This window comes from Rhinatrema bivittatum, chromosome 5 (assembly GCF_901001135.1).
Source record: "Rhinatrema bivittatum chromosome 5, aRhiBiv1.1, whole genome shotgun sequence".
In the NCBI taxonomy this organism is placed as follows: Eukaryota; Metazoa; Chordata; class Amphibia; order Gymnophiona; family Rhinatrematidae; genus Rhinatrema; species Rhinatrema bivittatum.
Genome location: NC_042619.1, coordinates 205,731,655 through 205,745,615, shown reverse-complemented (window position 1 = coordinate 205,745,615; position 13,961 = coordinate 205,731,655). Strand labels below are relative to the sequence as shown.

Below are 13,961 nucleotides of genomic sequence, written 5' to 3'. Positions count from 1 at the left end.
GTCTAACTATTTGTTCTGTGATTTTATTCTTTATAATAGTTTCCATGATTTTTCCTGGCACTGAATGCAGGCTCAGCAGTCTATAATTTCCAGGTCACATCTGGAGTCCTTTTTATATATCGGGGTTACATTAGCCATCCTCCAGTCTTCAGGTACAATGGATGATTTTAATGATAGGTTACAAATTACTAATAAGAGATCTGAAATTTCATTTTTTAGTTATTTCAAAACCCTGGGATCCATACTGTCTGGTCCAGGTAACTTACTACTCTTCAGTTTGTCAGTCTGGCTTACTACATCCTCCACGTTCATCATGATTTGGTTCAGTTCATCTGAATCATCACCCTTAAAAACCATCTCTGGAACGGGTATCTCTTCAGCATCCTCATTAATAAACATTGATGCATAGAATTCATTTAGTCTTTCTGCAATGGCCGTATCTTCCTTAAGTTCCCCTTTAAACACTTAATCATCTAACAGTCCAACAAACTCCCTTACAGATTTCCTACTTTAGATATATTTTTTAAAGTTTTTAGTATGAGTTTTTGCCTCTACAGCCAACTTCTTTTCAAATTCCCTCTTTGCCTAGCTTATCAATGTTTTACATTTAACTTACCAGATAAAAAAATCGAGGGACACATATAAGAAGCATGATCTAGTGATACCTCAAGCCATGGGTTAGCCAGGTTGGAACCAGAATATTATTGAATTAATACTTGCAGAATACTGGTGATCAGGTACCATTCAGATGTTCAGGTAATAGCTTCGCTAGTTTTGATGGTTGTTTAGATTACAAAGCTTAGTGGTAAAAGATGGGCCTGGGTATTGATTAAATATGGGAAATTATAGGCTTATCTATCTAGAATAGGGAGACAACAAAAAGTGACTTGGATGAGAAATGCTATCCTACAAGTAGTTATGTTTCTGTGGTAGACAACTGGGATATAAGGTATTCTTAGCAGTGTAGGCCAAAACTTAGGGGGTCATTTACTAAGCATTTTTTCCATGGACACAGAATGGGAACAAATCTTTAGTAAATATAGGTCTTAGAGTGTGAGCCCTCTGGAGATAGGGAGATACCTATAGTACCTGAATGTAATCCTTTTTGAAGTTCCCGAAAGACAGATGTGGCACAGGAGTGGTCAATGGTGTGGGTACAGCTAGAGAAATATACACATACACTCTGGCTGTGCTTTAAGTGCCTTTTATTTACAGTGATAGGAGACAGCAAATATGGGGTAGCAAACAATAAAGCAGGTGCCTTGAACTGAGGCAGTCTCTGGCTTAAACCCATACAGATTTACTCACCTTACCTCTTTGTAGTCTGATACTCCGTCATCTCCCCAAGGCCCATCTAGCCTGTCTAGGCCCTTAGGTTTATGCCCAGGGTTTGAACTCCTCCTGCCTCCCAGGATACCTTGGGGAGCCCAAGCTTAAGGAGGATTGGACGAATATCTGAGCCCGGTCCTTTAAGGTAGACTGAGGGAGACAGCTGTACACGCCCTCACAGCAGAATATAAATCAAATAACTATATATATGTTAGTAACTGTTACTTTGTAGTTAATGTTACTTTTCTAAGGGCCATACTGAATGGGCCACGGAGCAGGAAAGTACGGTGAGTATTGAACTGAATGTAGCTGGCTAAAGTTACCCCCATAAAGTTTCTCCCAGCCAGACTTTCCTAGCTACCTCTTTCTGACTACACCCCCCATCATGCCCCTTTTTATCTGGTTATATTTCAGCAGGGTGATGACCTCTCAAAAACACAGTTTGTTGGAGTAACTTGAAAACCTTTTGAATGTCGACCTCAGGACTTTTGCCGGCATTTAATCCCATATTGCGTTTATTTTCTGGGGAGAGGTGATTCCAGGTGCTGTAGCAGGAAGGCTTTCTCAGTGTGATTCCAGAGATATAATTCGATAGCCCAGGTGCAATAAAGTCATTATAAACCTTGGAGCAGATGCAGGTCTGTAAGCCCTTTAAATCCATGCTCCTACAACCTCATTTTCAAAGGGACCCTCTTCAGATTCTTTCTCTTTGAAAAATAGCAGACAACAGGGGCCACAAATCCTCCCACTCTAACCCTACCCCCAGCCCTACTCCTATTCCTATTCCTGTGGCCAAAGCTTCATGTGCTGTGGCTTTTGGCCACTAAGGGGAGGGCAGTTTTCAGCCTGGAGAATTTACCCAGACAAATGCATTTGAATACTGCCCTTGATGAGCAATTAATACTGAATTACTTTCTAAGAGGATCAAATTACTTTCTTACTGCCCCCCATTTTCTCCTCTTTATACTTCTTCTTCCCAGACAAAAGGTGTGGGTGACTACCCATTCCCTTGCTGGCAGAGAGCTGGTAGAAGGGGGGAATCTTCTCTGAGATGCATCCCCTTAGCAGCCTCTTTCCAGCAAGAGCTGTCAGCTTTCCTCCCATCTGAACCCAAGTGCTTCCCCCCTGTGATATGCCTGAGTAACAGGGTCCATAACAGGAGCAGTAATTGGGGGCTGAGTGAGAAAGACATTTGTATTCACTGTGCTGAAGAATTGCTCTGCTTATCTGCGACCTCATGATAACCTGAGACTTGTTCTCTGCTTACCTGAGAATTTCAACCACGCTGTGGCAGGTGAGGTCTTCATGAGCATCGCTGGGGCCGTGACTAGCAGAAGAGAGGTCATTGTCACTTAGCTCCTGGACTTCATCAGAGTCTCCACCTAGACACCACCAAAGAAGCCCATGTCAGCTCACTATCTAGTCTGGGTGAATTTCTTTTTAAAAGGCACAAATAAAACGGGTCAATTCTCAAAATGTTTACTTGCCTACACTCCAAATTTGAACATTTTCCCCCACTGACCAGCTACATTTCACTTCCCAAATTCACAAGGTGCACAAATTAGCCGTTCCGAAAGGGGGGACACTATGTAAAAGGCAGGTTTCAGCACAAATACTTCAGTCACACAAACAGCTGACCCAAATCTATCCAGAGAAATTTTGGCTGGCTGGATTTAGGGAAATTCTCAGCTGCAGACTGAGCTGGCTGGGTGAAGCTGAAAATATTTTGACAGATGGATTGGAATAATCCAGTTATATTTACTGCTCATTAACCCACACGCAGGCCAATTTTTATCTCATCTAAATGAATGAAAATCTAGAAAAAAGGCTGATGCATTTTGTATGCCTGGAGCTGTTGCCTCAAAGCCTGAGTAGCCTTATCAAGGCCTAGCTGTCCTGGGATGGAGACATCCCATTCTTCTGTTTTTGGAAGAATTTTAATTTTACATTTTGTATAAAGCCAAATTGTGTAGCTGTGATATACACCAACACTCATTGCTATTGTCATTTCTTTTGTTCTTATCTGTAGAGTTTATTTTGATTGTAAAGAAATCACATAATGCTATACAAGAAAAAAAAAAATGCTTGTCAGATATCAGGCTGTGGTTCTGTATTGAGTTCTGGGTCTTTGCTCTAGTCTTTTGGGTGTTGTCCAATGACAAGGGGTAGGGAAAGTGAAGTTGCTTACCTGTAATAGATATTCTCTGAAGACAGCACTTCATCAGTCACATGCACAGTTTATGTGACCATGTTCGGAACCAAATGGATATATTCTGCCTGATCTTTCTGGAAGGGATGAAAGTTTCTCGCTTCTCATGCATGATAGCAGAGTTGTATAAAACACCTCTAACGGGGGGAAGGGGGGCAGGGAGCAATTCCAAAGGGGAGGAGAGAGAGATTGTTCTCTTTTTTTTTTTTTTTATTTGCTCACACCTTTTCATTGATAGTTCAAAAGATGAATTATATTCCAGTACTGTAGATACCCAGCGGGCTCACAATCTAAGGGCCTGATTTACTAAGGCTTTTCTGCCATTCGGCTTAGTAAAAGAGGCCCTAGGTTTGCACCTGAGGCAATGGAGGGGGAAGTGACTTGCCCAAGGTCACACGGAGCATCAGCAGGATTTGAATTCTAGGCTTCTATTCCATGTGTAACTGGCAAACTGCAGTCTTCAGAGAACACTTGTTACAGGTAAGTAACTATGCTTTCTCTAACAACCTGTTCACTGAGTCACACATGCGGGCTCTTTAGCTATGAGTTATCTCTTTTCTCTTTTATAGTTGGTTTTTATTTAACAAAACAGGGAAGACAAAATCATAAAATGATCCCTAGGAGGGATGGAATTGGGTTCTACCCTTCAAAAAGACGGTGGAGAATACACAAGCTAAACCTGCTGCCACTCCTGGAGGCCATGTTCAGACAATAATTGGGACATGAATGTGTGGACTGAACACTGTGCCACTGCCTTGCAAACCTTGTCAGTGGAGGTTAACTTCAGATAGGCAACTGATGTCGCCATGGTTCTAACATAATGGGCTTTGACGTACCGCTCTAAGGTCAGAAGGGCATAAGAGAAGGAGATGTAATCTCCTATCCAATTAGAAGTTGTGTGCTTCGTCATCACACTGCCATGTCTAGTAGAGTGAAAAGAAACTAAAAGCTAGGTGGTTTTTCTATGGGCTTAAGTATGTTCCAGCTTAAAGGTAACAAGCCAGGGAATGAAGGACATTTTCATCTTTATGTAGAGGTGGCCTAGAGAAAAATATTGAAGGAATGACTGAATAAGGTTTAAAAAACATTCAGTCAATGACCTGCTGGCACAGTTGCATTGAAGAAGAAAATGTAGGCTAGTTCAGTTGATCAATGACAAAAAATGAAAACTTCTAAATTGATAACCCTAACTAAGACAATCTGTAGGGGGCAAAAGAGCCTAAAGAAAAAAGGACCACTTCCCAAGACCTGTGGATCCACAGAATAAAGATGGAGGCCAACGGTCTTGGCAGACAAAATCAAATTGATATGAGTTGTGTTGCTACAGCAGCATGTGAAAAGCTTTGGCCCTTTTCAGAAAACTCTGGAAGAATCTGTTAATGTAAACCAAGTGACTTAAGAACATAAGAACATGCCATACTGGGTCAGACCAAGGGTCCATCAAGCCCAGCATCCTGTTTCCAACAGTGGCCAATCCAGGCCATAAGAACCTGGCAAGTACCCAAAAGCTAAGTCTATTCCATGTTACTGTTGCTAGTAATAGTAGTGGCTAGCTATTCTCTAAGTCAACTTAATTAATAGCAGGTAATGAACTTCTCCTCCAAGAACTTATCCAATCCTTTTTTAAACACAGCTATACTAACTGCACTAACCACATCCTCTGGCAACAAATTCCAGAGTTTAATTGTGCGTTGAGTGAAAAAGAACTTTCTCCGATTAGTTTTAAATGTGCCACATGCTAACTTCATGGAGTGCCCCCTAGTCTTTCTACTATCCGAAAGAGTAAATAACTGATTCACATCTACCTGTTCTAGACCTCTCATGATTTTAAACACCTCTATCATATCCCCCCTCAGCCGTCTCTTCTCCAAGCTGAAAAGTCCTAACCTCTTTAGTCTTTCCTCATAGGGGAGCTGTTCTATTCCCCTTATCATTTTGGTAGCCCTTCTCTGTACCTTCTCCATCGCAATTATATCTTTTTTGAGATGTGGCGACCAGAATTGTACACAGTATTCAACGTGGGGTCTCACCATGGAGCGATACAGAGGCATTATGACATTTTCCGTTTTATTCACCATTCCCTTCCTAATAATTCCCAACATTCTGTTTCCTTTTTTGACTGCCGCAGCACACAGAACCGAAGATTTCAATGTGTTATCCACTATGACGCCTAGATCTTTCTTGGGTGGTAGCACCTAATATGGAACCTAACATTGTGTAACTATAGCATGGGTTATTTTTCCCTATCTGCATCACCTTGCACTTATCCACATTAAATTTCATCTGCCATTTCGATGCCTAATTTTCCAGTCTCAAGGTCTTCCTGCAATTTATCAATCTGCTTGTGATTTAACTACTCTGAACAATTTTGTATCATCTGCAAATTTGATTACCTCACTCGTATTTCTTTCCAGATCATTTATAAATATATTGAAAAGTAAGGGTCCCAATACAGATCCCTGAGGCACTCCACTGCCCACTCCCTTCCACTGAGAAAACTGTCCATTTAATCCTACTCTCTGTTTCCTGTCTTTTAGCCAGTTTGCAATCCACGAAAGGACATTGCCACCTATCCCATGACTTTTTGCTTTTCCTAGAAGCCTCTCATGAGGAAATTTGTCAAATGCCTTTTGAAAATCCAAGTATACTACATCTACCGTTTCACCTTTATCCACATGTTTATTAACTCCTTGAAAAAAGTGAAGCTGATTTGTGAGGCAAGACTTGCCTTGGGTAAAGCCATGCTGACTTTGATCCATTAAACCATGTCTTTCTATATGTTCTGTGATTTTGATGTTTAGAACACTTTCCACTATTTTTCCTGACACTAAAATCAGGCTAACCGGTCTGTAGTTTCCCGGATCGCCCCTGGAGCCCTTTTTCAATATTGGGGTTACATTTGCTATCCTCCAGTCTTCAGGTACAATGGATGATTTTAATGATAGGTTCAAATTTTAACTAATAGATCAGAAATTTCATTTTTTAGTTCCTTCAGAACTCTGGGGTGTATACCATCTGGTCCAGGTGATTTACTACTCTTCAGTTTGACAGTCAGGTCTACCACATCTTGTAGGTTCACCGTGATTTGATTCAGTCCATCTGAATCATTACCCATGAAAACCTTCTCCAGTACGGGTACCTCCCCAACATCCTCTTCAGTAAACACCGAAGCAAAGAAATCATTTAATCTTTCCACGATGGCCTTATCTCTAAGTGCCCCTTTAAAGTCTCAATCATCTAACGGTCCAACTGACTCCCTCACAGGCTTTCTGCTTCGTATATATTTAAAAATGTTTTTACTGTGAGTTTTTGCCTCTACGGCCAACTTCTTTTCAAATTCTCTCTTAGCCTGTCTTATCAATGTCTTACATTTAACTTGCCAACGTTTATGCATTATCCTATTTTCTTCCGTTGGATCTTTCTTCCAATTTTTGAATGAAGATCTTTTGGCTAAAATAGCTTCTTTTACCTCCCCTTTTAACCATGCTGGTAATCGTTTTGCCTTCTTTCCACCTTTCTTAATGTGTGGAAATGTGTGGCGCTAAAATCCCAAAGTGAACATGTCATCACGAAATAAAAGGGACAGAAGATCGAAATCTATGGTGGCAGCTGTTGATGGCTGGTGAGCACCGAACACATTGCTGCCCTGGGGGTATCGATACAAAATTAAACTTGCCAATAAGCATTGAAAATCCTATCTAGGACACTAAAGGGAGAACTGGGGGGGGGGACACCGCATTGACTGTGTGAGGCAGCAAAGAAAAATATCGCAAAAACAAAGTTTTCTAAAAATAGGCAAAAGTAGGCCCAAAAACTTTAAGAAAAGTAAGGCTCTCACCTGACCACGAAACGACAGGCTCCGCAAAAAAGAAAAGACTGAAGGGGACCTCGCATGGATAGGTAGTAAAATGCATGCTTACCGTAGTATGCTAAATGAGGCTCAGTCAAAGTTCTAGAAACTTTGACATAGGTTTTCCATGCCGGGCTCCATCCGATGATGTGAGGACTAACATCCTGCTTGTCCTTGGAGAAATAATACTTTATAGAGAAGGTGGTGAATACATGGAACAACCTCCCCATGGAGGTGGTGGAGATAAGGACAGTCTATGAATTTAAGAAAGCCTGGAACAAGCACAGAGGATCTCTGAGGGAGTGGTAGGGATTGTAATGCTGAGTGCTTGGTGTGGATGGACAGATTAGATAGGCCTTATGTAGCTCCCCTCCCTTCCAATGGTGTAAGTGCAGAGGGGAGCCAGGCTACAATTTTGCAGTACTGGTGGCTGTTTCCAGGATTCTGCCTTCACAAATACTGAACCTCACATGTGATAATAAAAGCTGAAATCAGTTTGCTATTCATCATTAGAAATGGGCTGAAAAATATTAGACTGGAAAGCTTGTCAATTAGCTGTGCATTAACAGAAGGAAGTTGTTATGATTATGATCTTATATTGCCAATATCTGATTTAAGAGAATCAATATGAGATTCACAAAATCTGGGCACTGAAAACTTCAGAGGCATTTTCCCAGCATGAATCATGACATCTTGCTGGTCCGGAAACATATAGATACTGATCACAGGCTTCCAACTTACTGAGAGAATATTTTTACCAACGAGATGGGCATATCAGTAGCAAACACACTCAGTGAGTTCCACTGAGACACACGTTCTCTCTCTTTCACATTTGGTGCCAGTGAAGAGACGCACATACTCGTAACAAGCACACATACACTGAGTGCCAATGAGACACAAATTCTCTCTCTTTTATGGTGCCAGTGAAGAGATCGTTATATCAATGAAGTTATATCACAGAAGTGATGCACGTATGCATCTGGTGCCACTGAAGAGATGCACATACTCGTGACAAACACGTGTACACTGAGTGCCAGTGAGACGGACACACAAACACACACTAGGTGCATTGAAGAGATTAGCGTAAAGCTAACGAATACACCCCTGCTCAGTGCCAGTGAGACGGGCATACTGGCCACACACACGTGCTTGGCATCACCCAAAAGACAAAAATGCAGAAACTCGATATTCCTTGCAAACACTCCTGGCACGACAGAAAATATCATCAAAGTGTAATTCTTTCATCATAAAGCCTCTGAAGTGCAGCCAGAGAATTTCAGGTGATGCTTCCATCCTGAAATAATCAGTTTTTAAAGGAATCTGCCCTGGTAAGTGAGCAGTAGCCTGGGTCCATTCCCTGGGCTGAAGGCGGCCCTCCCTTTCCATGGCCGGAAGGATGCACACAAAAAGGGGCGGGGCTGGGGCAGAAGAAGCTTAGGGGAGGGGTTTCATTTTGAAGAGTTTCCCTTTGGAAGTTAGCCTGCAAGTGTATAAATACTGTGCATGGTCCCCACAGGGCCCCTATGAGGGAAATTTTATACCTGTGTGGGGAGGGAAGTCTGTGTGCAAGTTTAGGGGGTCATTTTCAAAACATTTCCAAAGGTAAAACTGGTGTGTATGTGTGCAAGTAGCATGTACCTGCATATCTGCCATTTTATAAACTCTGAGAGAACGGGCAGGCTCGCAGTGTTACACACACATGTAATCAGGTAATCAAAGGGGCCGGGTAGGAGGGTTTCATGGTGGGGTTTAAAAGAACGGGCAGAAATTGTAAGTGGTAAATGCGCATGCATTACTGAACTTTTCCATACGCTTTCACACCTGCTAATTGAGTCGGGGAAGTGAAATCACCCTTGTCTGCAGTTTTTGGGTGGGTTAAATAGTGGGAAGTCAGGGTGAACTGGTTGAGGAGTTCGGGAATGGCGATTGCAGGGATGTGCACAAGTCAGTATTTTCATAAGCGGAGCGTGCATATACTTTACAAAATACCTGCCTCTGCATATATCTCAGAGTTATTCCATGCTCAAGTTATAATTATTACTCATGTACAACATATGCACGTAATTTTATACAATGGATAGAGAAAGTAAGCATTACAAATACGCACGTGTCCTTTCAGGGAAGAACTATGTGATATTTTATAAACTGTGTGCTTCCCGCTGCATCGTCTATGTAATATTAGCAAAACTTTGCGTGGAGCCACCTACACGCGCCCTTGTGCAGGCTGTTGGCGATTGGGATCCCTGAGAGTAATTTTATAACAGCCCGCACAGGGCTGACATCCATCTGTGGTAAGTGCACACGGACGTCTGCCTTAATTTTCAAAGTAATCTTCTGTTCGTACATCAGTTTTGTAGATTAGCGGTTACACATTACGTGCACACCGTTGCCTACGTGGAAGCATGTGTAAAAGGGTATGCATGCATTTCCACAGGTCCTTCCAAAAATCAAAAGTATTTGCATAAATGGCTTCTCCACTCCAAATCTACCCCAGGAACGCCTCTTTCAAATACACGTAAAAGTCGCCCATCTATGTGCATAAAACCGGGTTTTATAAATTCAGCCCTATATGTCCGCTGCATTTGAAGGTTGGTATATGTAAGAGTGTACAGGAGCCATGAGTGCCTACCTTTAAAATGATCTTTTGAACGTGTTGTTATGTTCTCCTGATAGTCGGCAATGAGAAAGTCCGTGCCTGCACTGCTGCTTAGTACTGGAGAGCCGTTTCCTTTCAAAAGCTCTCCCGGCCTCCCTAAATTAAAAGATAAATATAATCCTTCTTTACCTTTAATATTTAGCTTCATTTAAAGCTGGTTACAGTGAATTACAAAATCTTTTGTCCTGTGACACATCTCTGAGGTTTAATAAAAATCTATCCAAATGCTTAAATAAACGGCATTCTGGACATTTTACTTTCGACCATTCCATGTGTTATTTGGCTTGGAGCTAGATCCAAGCCATTTCCAAGTTCCAAAAGCAGGGACACATACAGACATTCAGTATAATCTTCATAACAGCTGCAGGGGCCGATTCCAGCCTTTTGTGTGCCAGGCGCATGGCTCTCAACCACATAATCCAATTTCTGGGAATATCCACATGATATGTGGCTGAGGGAAAAGTTTTTAACTCTGCACCTAAATAGACCAATGAAAGACTAATGTTACAGTGCTACACTGACAAACCTTAGCACAGTCTCATGCACATGAGACACTCTGCTTCCATTTCTTACCGTCCCAGGACCGCCTCCAGTCTTCTTCTGAGAATCCATTTCTTGCATCTGTTTCCAAGCCCTTCTGCCTGCAGTCACACAGGAGGGGAAGGGGGTTTTAGCACTTTTGTACTGTAGAGCAGGAAGGAGCTCCCTTGGGAATAGGTGAGGATGCCCTTACCTTACTTGCAGGCCGATACAGTAAAAGTCGCGGGAGACCGAGTGAACGCCCGCTCTCCCGGCGCACGCACAGGCCACTCTCCTGTGCGTGCGATTCTGTATTCAAATGAGGGCCCGCGGCAAAAAGAGGAACTAGGGACACTAGCGCGTCCCTAGCGCCTCTTTTTGGACAGGAGCGGCGGCTGTCAGCGGGTTTGACAGCCGACGCTCAATTTTGCCAGCGTTGGTTCTCAAACCCGCTGACAGCCATGAGTTCGGAAACCGGATGCCGGCAAAATTGAGTGTCCGGTTTTCAACCCGCGAGCCACAGGCCGATTTCAAATTTTTTTTTTTTACTTTTTTTAACTTTTGGGACCTCCTACTTAATATCGCCATGATATTAAGTCGGGGGTTTCCCGGTGCACAGAGAAATTAACGCCTACCTTTGGGTAAGCGATAATTTCTGAAAGTAAAATGTGAGGCTTGGCTGCACATTTTGCTTTCTGAATCGCGCAGGAATACCTAATAGGGCCATCAACATACATTTGCATGTTGTGGGCGTTATTAGGTTCGGGGGGGGGGGGGGCTAGCTTTACCCCTTAAACATATAGAAACATAGAAATGACGGCAGAAGAAGACCAACCAGCCCATCCAGTCTGCCCAGCAAGTTACTCTTGGTTCTTAGTAACCTTTTGGCTCTATTTCCCTTCCACCCCCACCATTAATGTAGAGAGCAGTGTTGGAACTGCATCTAAGTGAAATATCTAGCTTAATTAGTTAGGGGTAGTAACACCGCAATAAACAAGCTACACCCATGCTTATTTGTTTACCCAGACTATGTAATTCAGTCCTTGTTGATTGTTGTCTTTATATAGATCCACTTTTCTTCATTCCCCCTGCCGTTGAAGCAGAGAGTTATGCTGGATATGCATTGAAAGTGAAGTATCAGACTTTCTCCCCTGCCATTGAAGCAGAGAGCTATGCTGGATATGTGTGAAGTATCAGACTTTCTCCCCTGCCGTTGAAGCAGAGAACTATGCTGGATATGCATGAAGTATCAGTCTTTCTCCCCTGCCATTGAAGCAGAGAGCTATGCTGGATATGCATTGAAAGTGAAGTATCAGGCTTATTTGGTTTGGGGTAGAAACCGCCGTAACAAGCAAGCTACTCCCCGCTTTTTTGTGAATGCAAATCCTTTTTTCCACATTTCCTCTTGCCATTGAAGCTTAGAGCAATGTTGGAGTTGCATTAACCATGTGTATGTTTATTGAATAAGGGTATTATCTCCAGGTAGTAGCCGTCATTCCCGCGAGCCACCCATTCTTCATTCACGTCCTCTAGACTTTATGGATCCATAGTGTTTATCCCATGCCCCTTTGAAGTCCTTCACAGTTCTGGTCTTCACCACTTCCTCCGGAAGGGCATTCCAGGCATCCACCACCCTCTCCGTGAAGAAATACTTCCTGACATTGGTTCTGAGTCTTCCTCCCTGGAGCTTCAAATCGTGACCCCTGGTTCTGTTCATTTTTTTCTGACTTGATTAATTTCTTCGTCTCCCTCAGTTCTACCAGATATTATTCTTTGTGCTCCTCCCTTTGGGATATTTTATATTTCTTGAACGCTGTTCTTTAACCTTTATTTTGTCAGCCACCTCCTTTGAGAACCAGATAGGTTTCATTTTTCTTTTGCTTTTCTTTACTTTTCTAACATATAGATTAGTTGCCTTGGTAACTGCTCCTTTTAGATTGGTCCACTGTTGATACACACCTCTCTCGTTCTCCCAGCCTTTTAGCTCTTCCTCCAGGTACTTCCCCATTTCATCAAAGTCCGTGTTTTTGAACTGCAAAACTCAGGTCTTTGTGCTTCTTTTCCATATCCTTTTTGTGATATTAAACCATACCGTTTGATGATCACTGGTGCTGAGGTGGACGCCCACCTGGACATCAGAGACATTATCTCCATTAGTGAGAACTAAGTCGAGTATAGCTCCTTCTCTTATGGGTTCCATTACCATTTGTTTGAACAAAGCTACTTGCAGGGCATCCACTATTTCTCTACTATTATTAGATTCTGCAGATGGGATTCTCCAGTCTACATCTGGCATATTAAAGTCTCCAACAATCACCACTTCTCCCTTCTTTCCTATCTTTTGGATGTCTTCAACCAGATCTCTGTCCAGCTCTTCCTTTTGGTTTGGAGGCCTGTAAACCACTCCAATAAAAATGAATGCCCCATCTTTTTTTTTAGGTCAGCCCATAGTGCTTCTTCATTGCCCCATCTTCCTTGCTGCTCAGATGCTTGGATATTGTTTCTGACATAAAGAGCCACTCCTCCCCCTTTCCTATCCTCTCTCTCCTTCCTTAACAAGTAATAGCACTTTTTTCCCCTATAGCCAGCAAGAGTTCCTCACCATCGCATTTCCCAGGTTCTATACTACTATTCGACTCTGTATCCAATCTCTTGCTGCAGGACTCATGTGACATTTACTGTTTTGCTTTTATGTTTTTGTTTTTACTGCTCAATGAGACTTGTTAGCCAATATGTTTACATTACAATGTTAATTTTGATCTAGTTTACCCTGTTCCAAGTTCCATAACCTTGTTCTATGTAATGCCTCTAGGCAAAAATTTATGTTCTGTTTCAATGTAAACCGATGTGATCTGTATTTCATACAGGAACACCGGTATAAAAAAATCTAAAAATAAATAAATATTGCTGTATCCCAGTCATGAGATTCCGTAAACCAGGTTTCTGTGACAGCAACAACGTCTAAGTCCGCCTCCACCATTAGGGCTTGCAGATCTGGGATTTTATTGCCCAAACATAGAAACATAGAAATATAGAAATGACAGCAGAAGAAGACCAAATGGCCCATCCAGTCTGCCCAGCAAGCTTCCCTCATTTCTTCTCTCATACTTATCTGTTTCTCTTAGCTCTTGGTTCTAATTCCCTTCCACCCCCGCCATTAATGTAGAGAGCGGTGATGGAGCTGCATCCAAGTGAAATATCTAGTTTGATTAGTTAGAGGTAGTAGGGGTAGTAACCGCCGCAATAAGCAAGCTACACCCATGCTTATTTGTTTTTACCCAGATTATGTTATACAGCCCTTATTGGTTGTTTATCTTCTCCCCTGCCGTTGAAGCAGGGAGCTATGCTGGATATGCGTGAGGTATCAGTTATTTTCTTCTCCCCTGCCGTTGAAGCAG

General features: G+C 42.3%; 1 protein-coding gene across 3 annotated transcripts in view; it reads right to left on the bottom strand.

Moving 5' to 3' along the window:
* Positions 1-13,961, bottom strand: part of LOC115092318 (myosin-11-like) — a 95,915-nt gene that overhangs the window by 18,493 nt on the left and 63,461 nt on the right. For all 3 annotated transcript variants that reach the window (XM_029603091.1, XM_029603092.1, XM_029603093.1), the window contains 3 exons: positions 10,618-10,685; positions 10,018-10,140; positions 2,597-2,711 (listed from right to left, as the gene is read on the bottom strand). In XM_029603091.1, the coding sequence (XP_029458951.1) occupies positions 2,597-2,711; positions 10,018-10,140; positions 10,618-10,685 (306 nt within the window). The remainder of the gene's footprint in view (positions 1-2,596; positions 2,712-10,017; positions 10,141-10,617; positions 10,686-13,961) is intronic.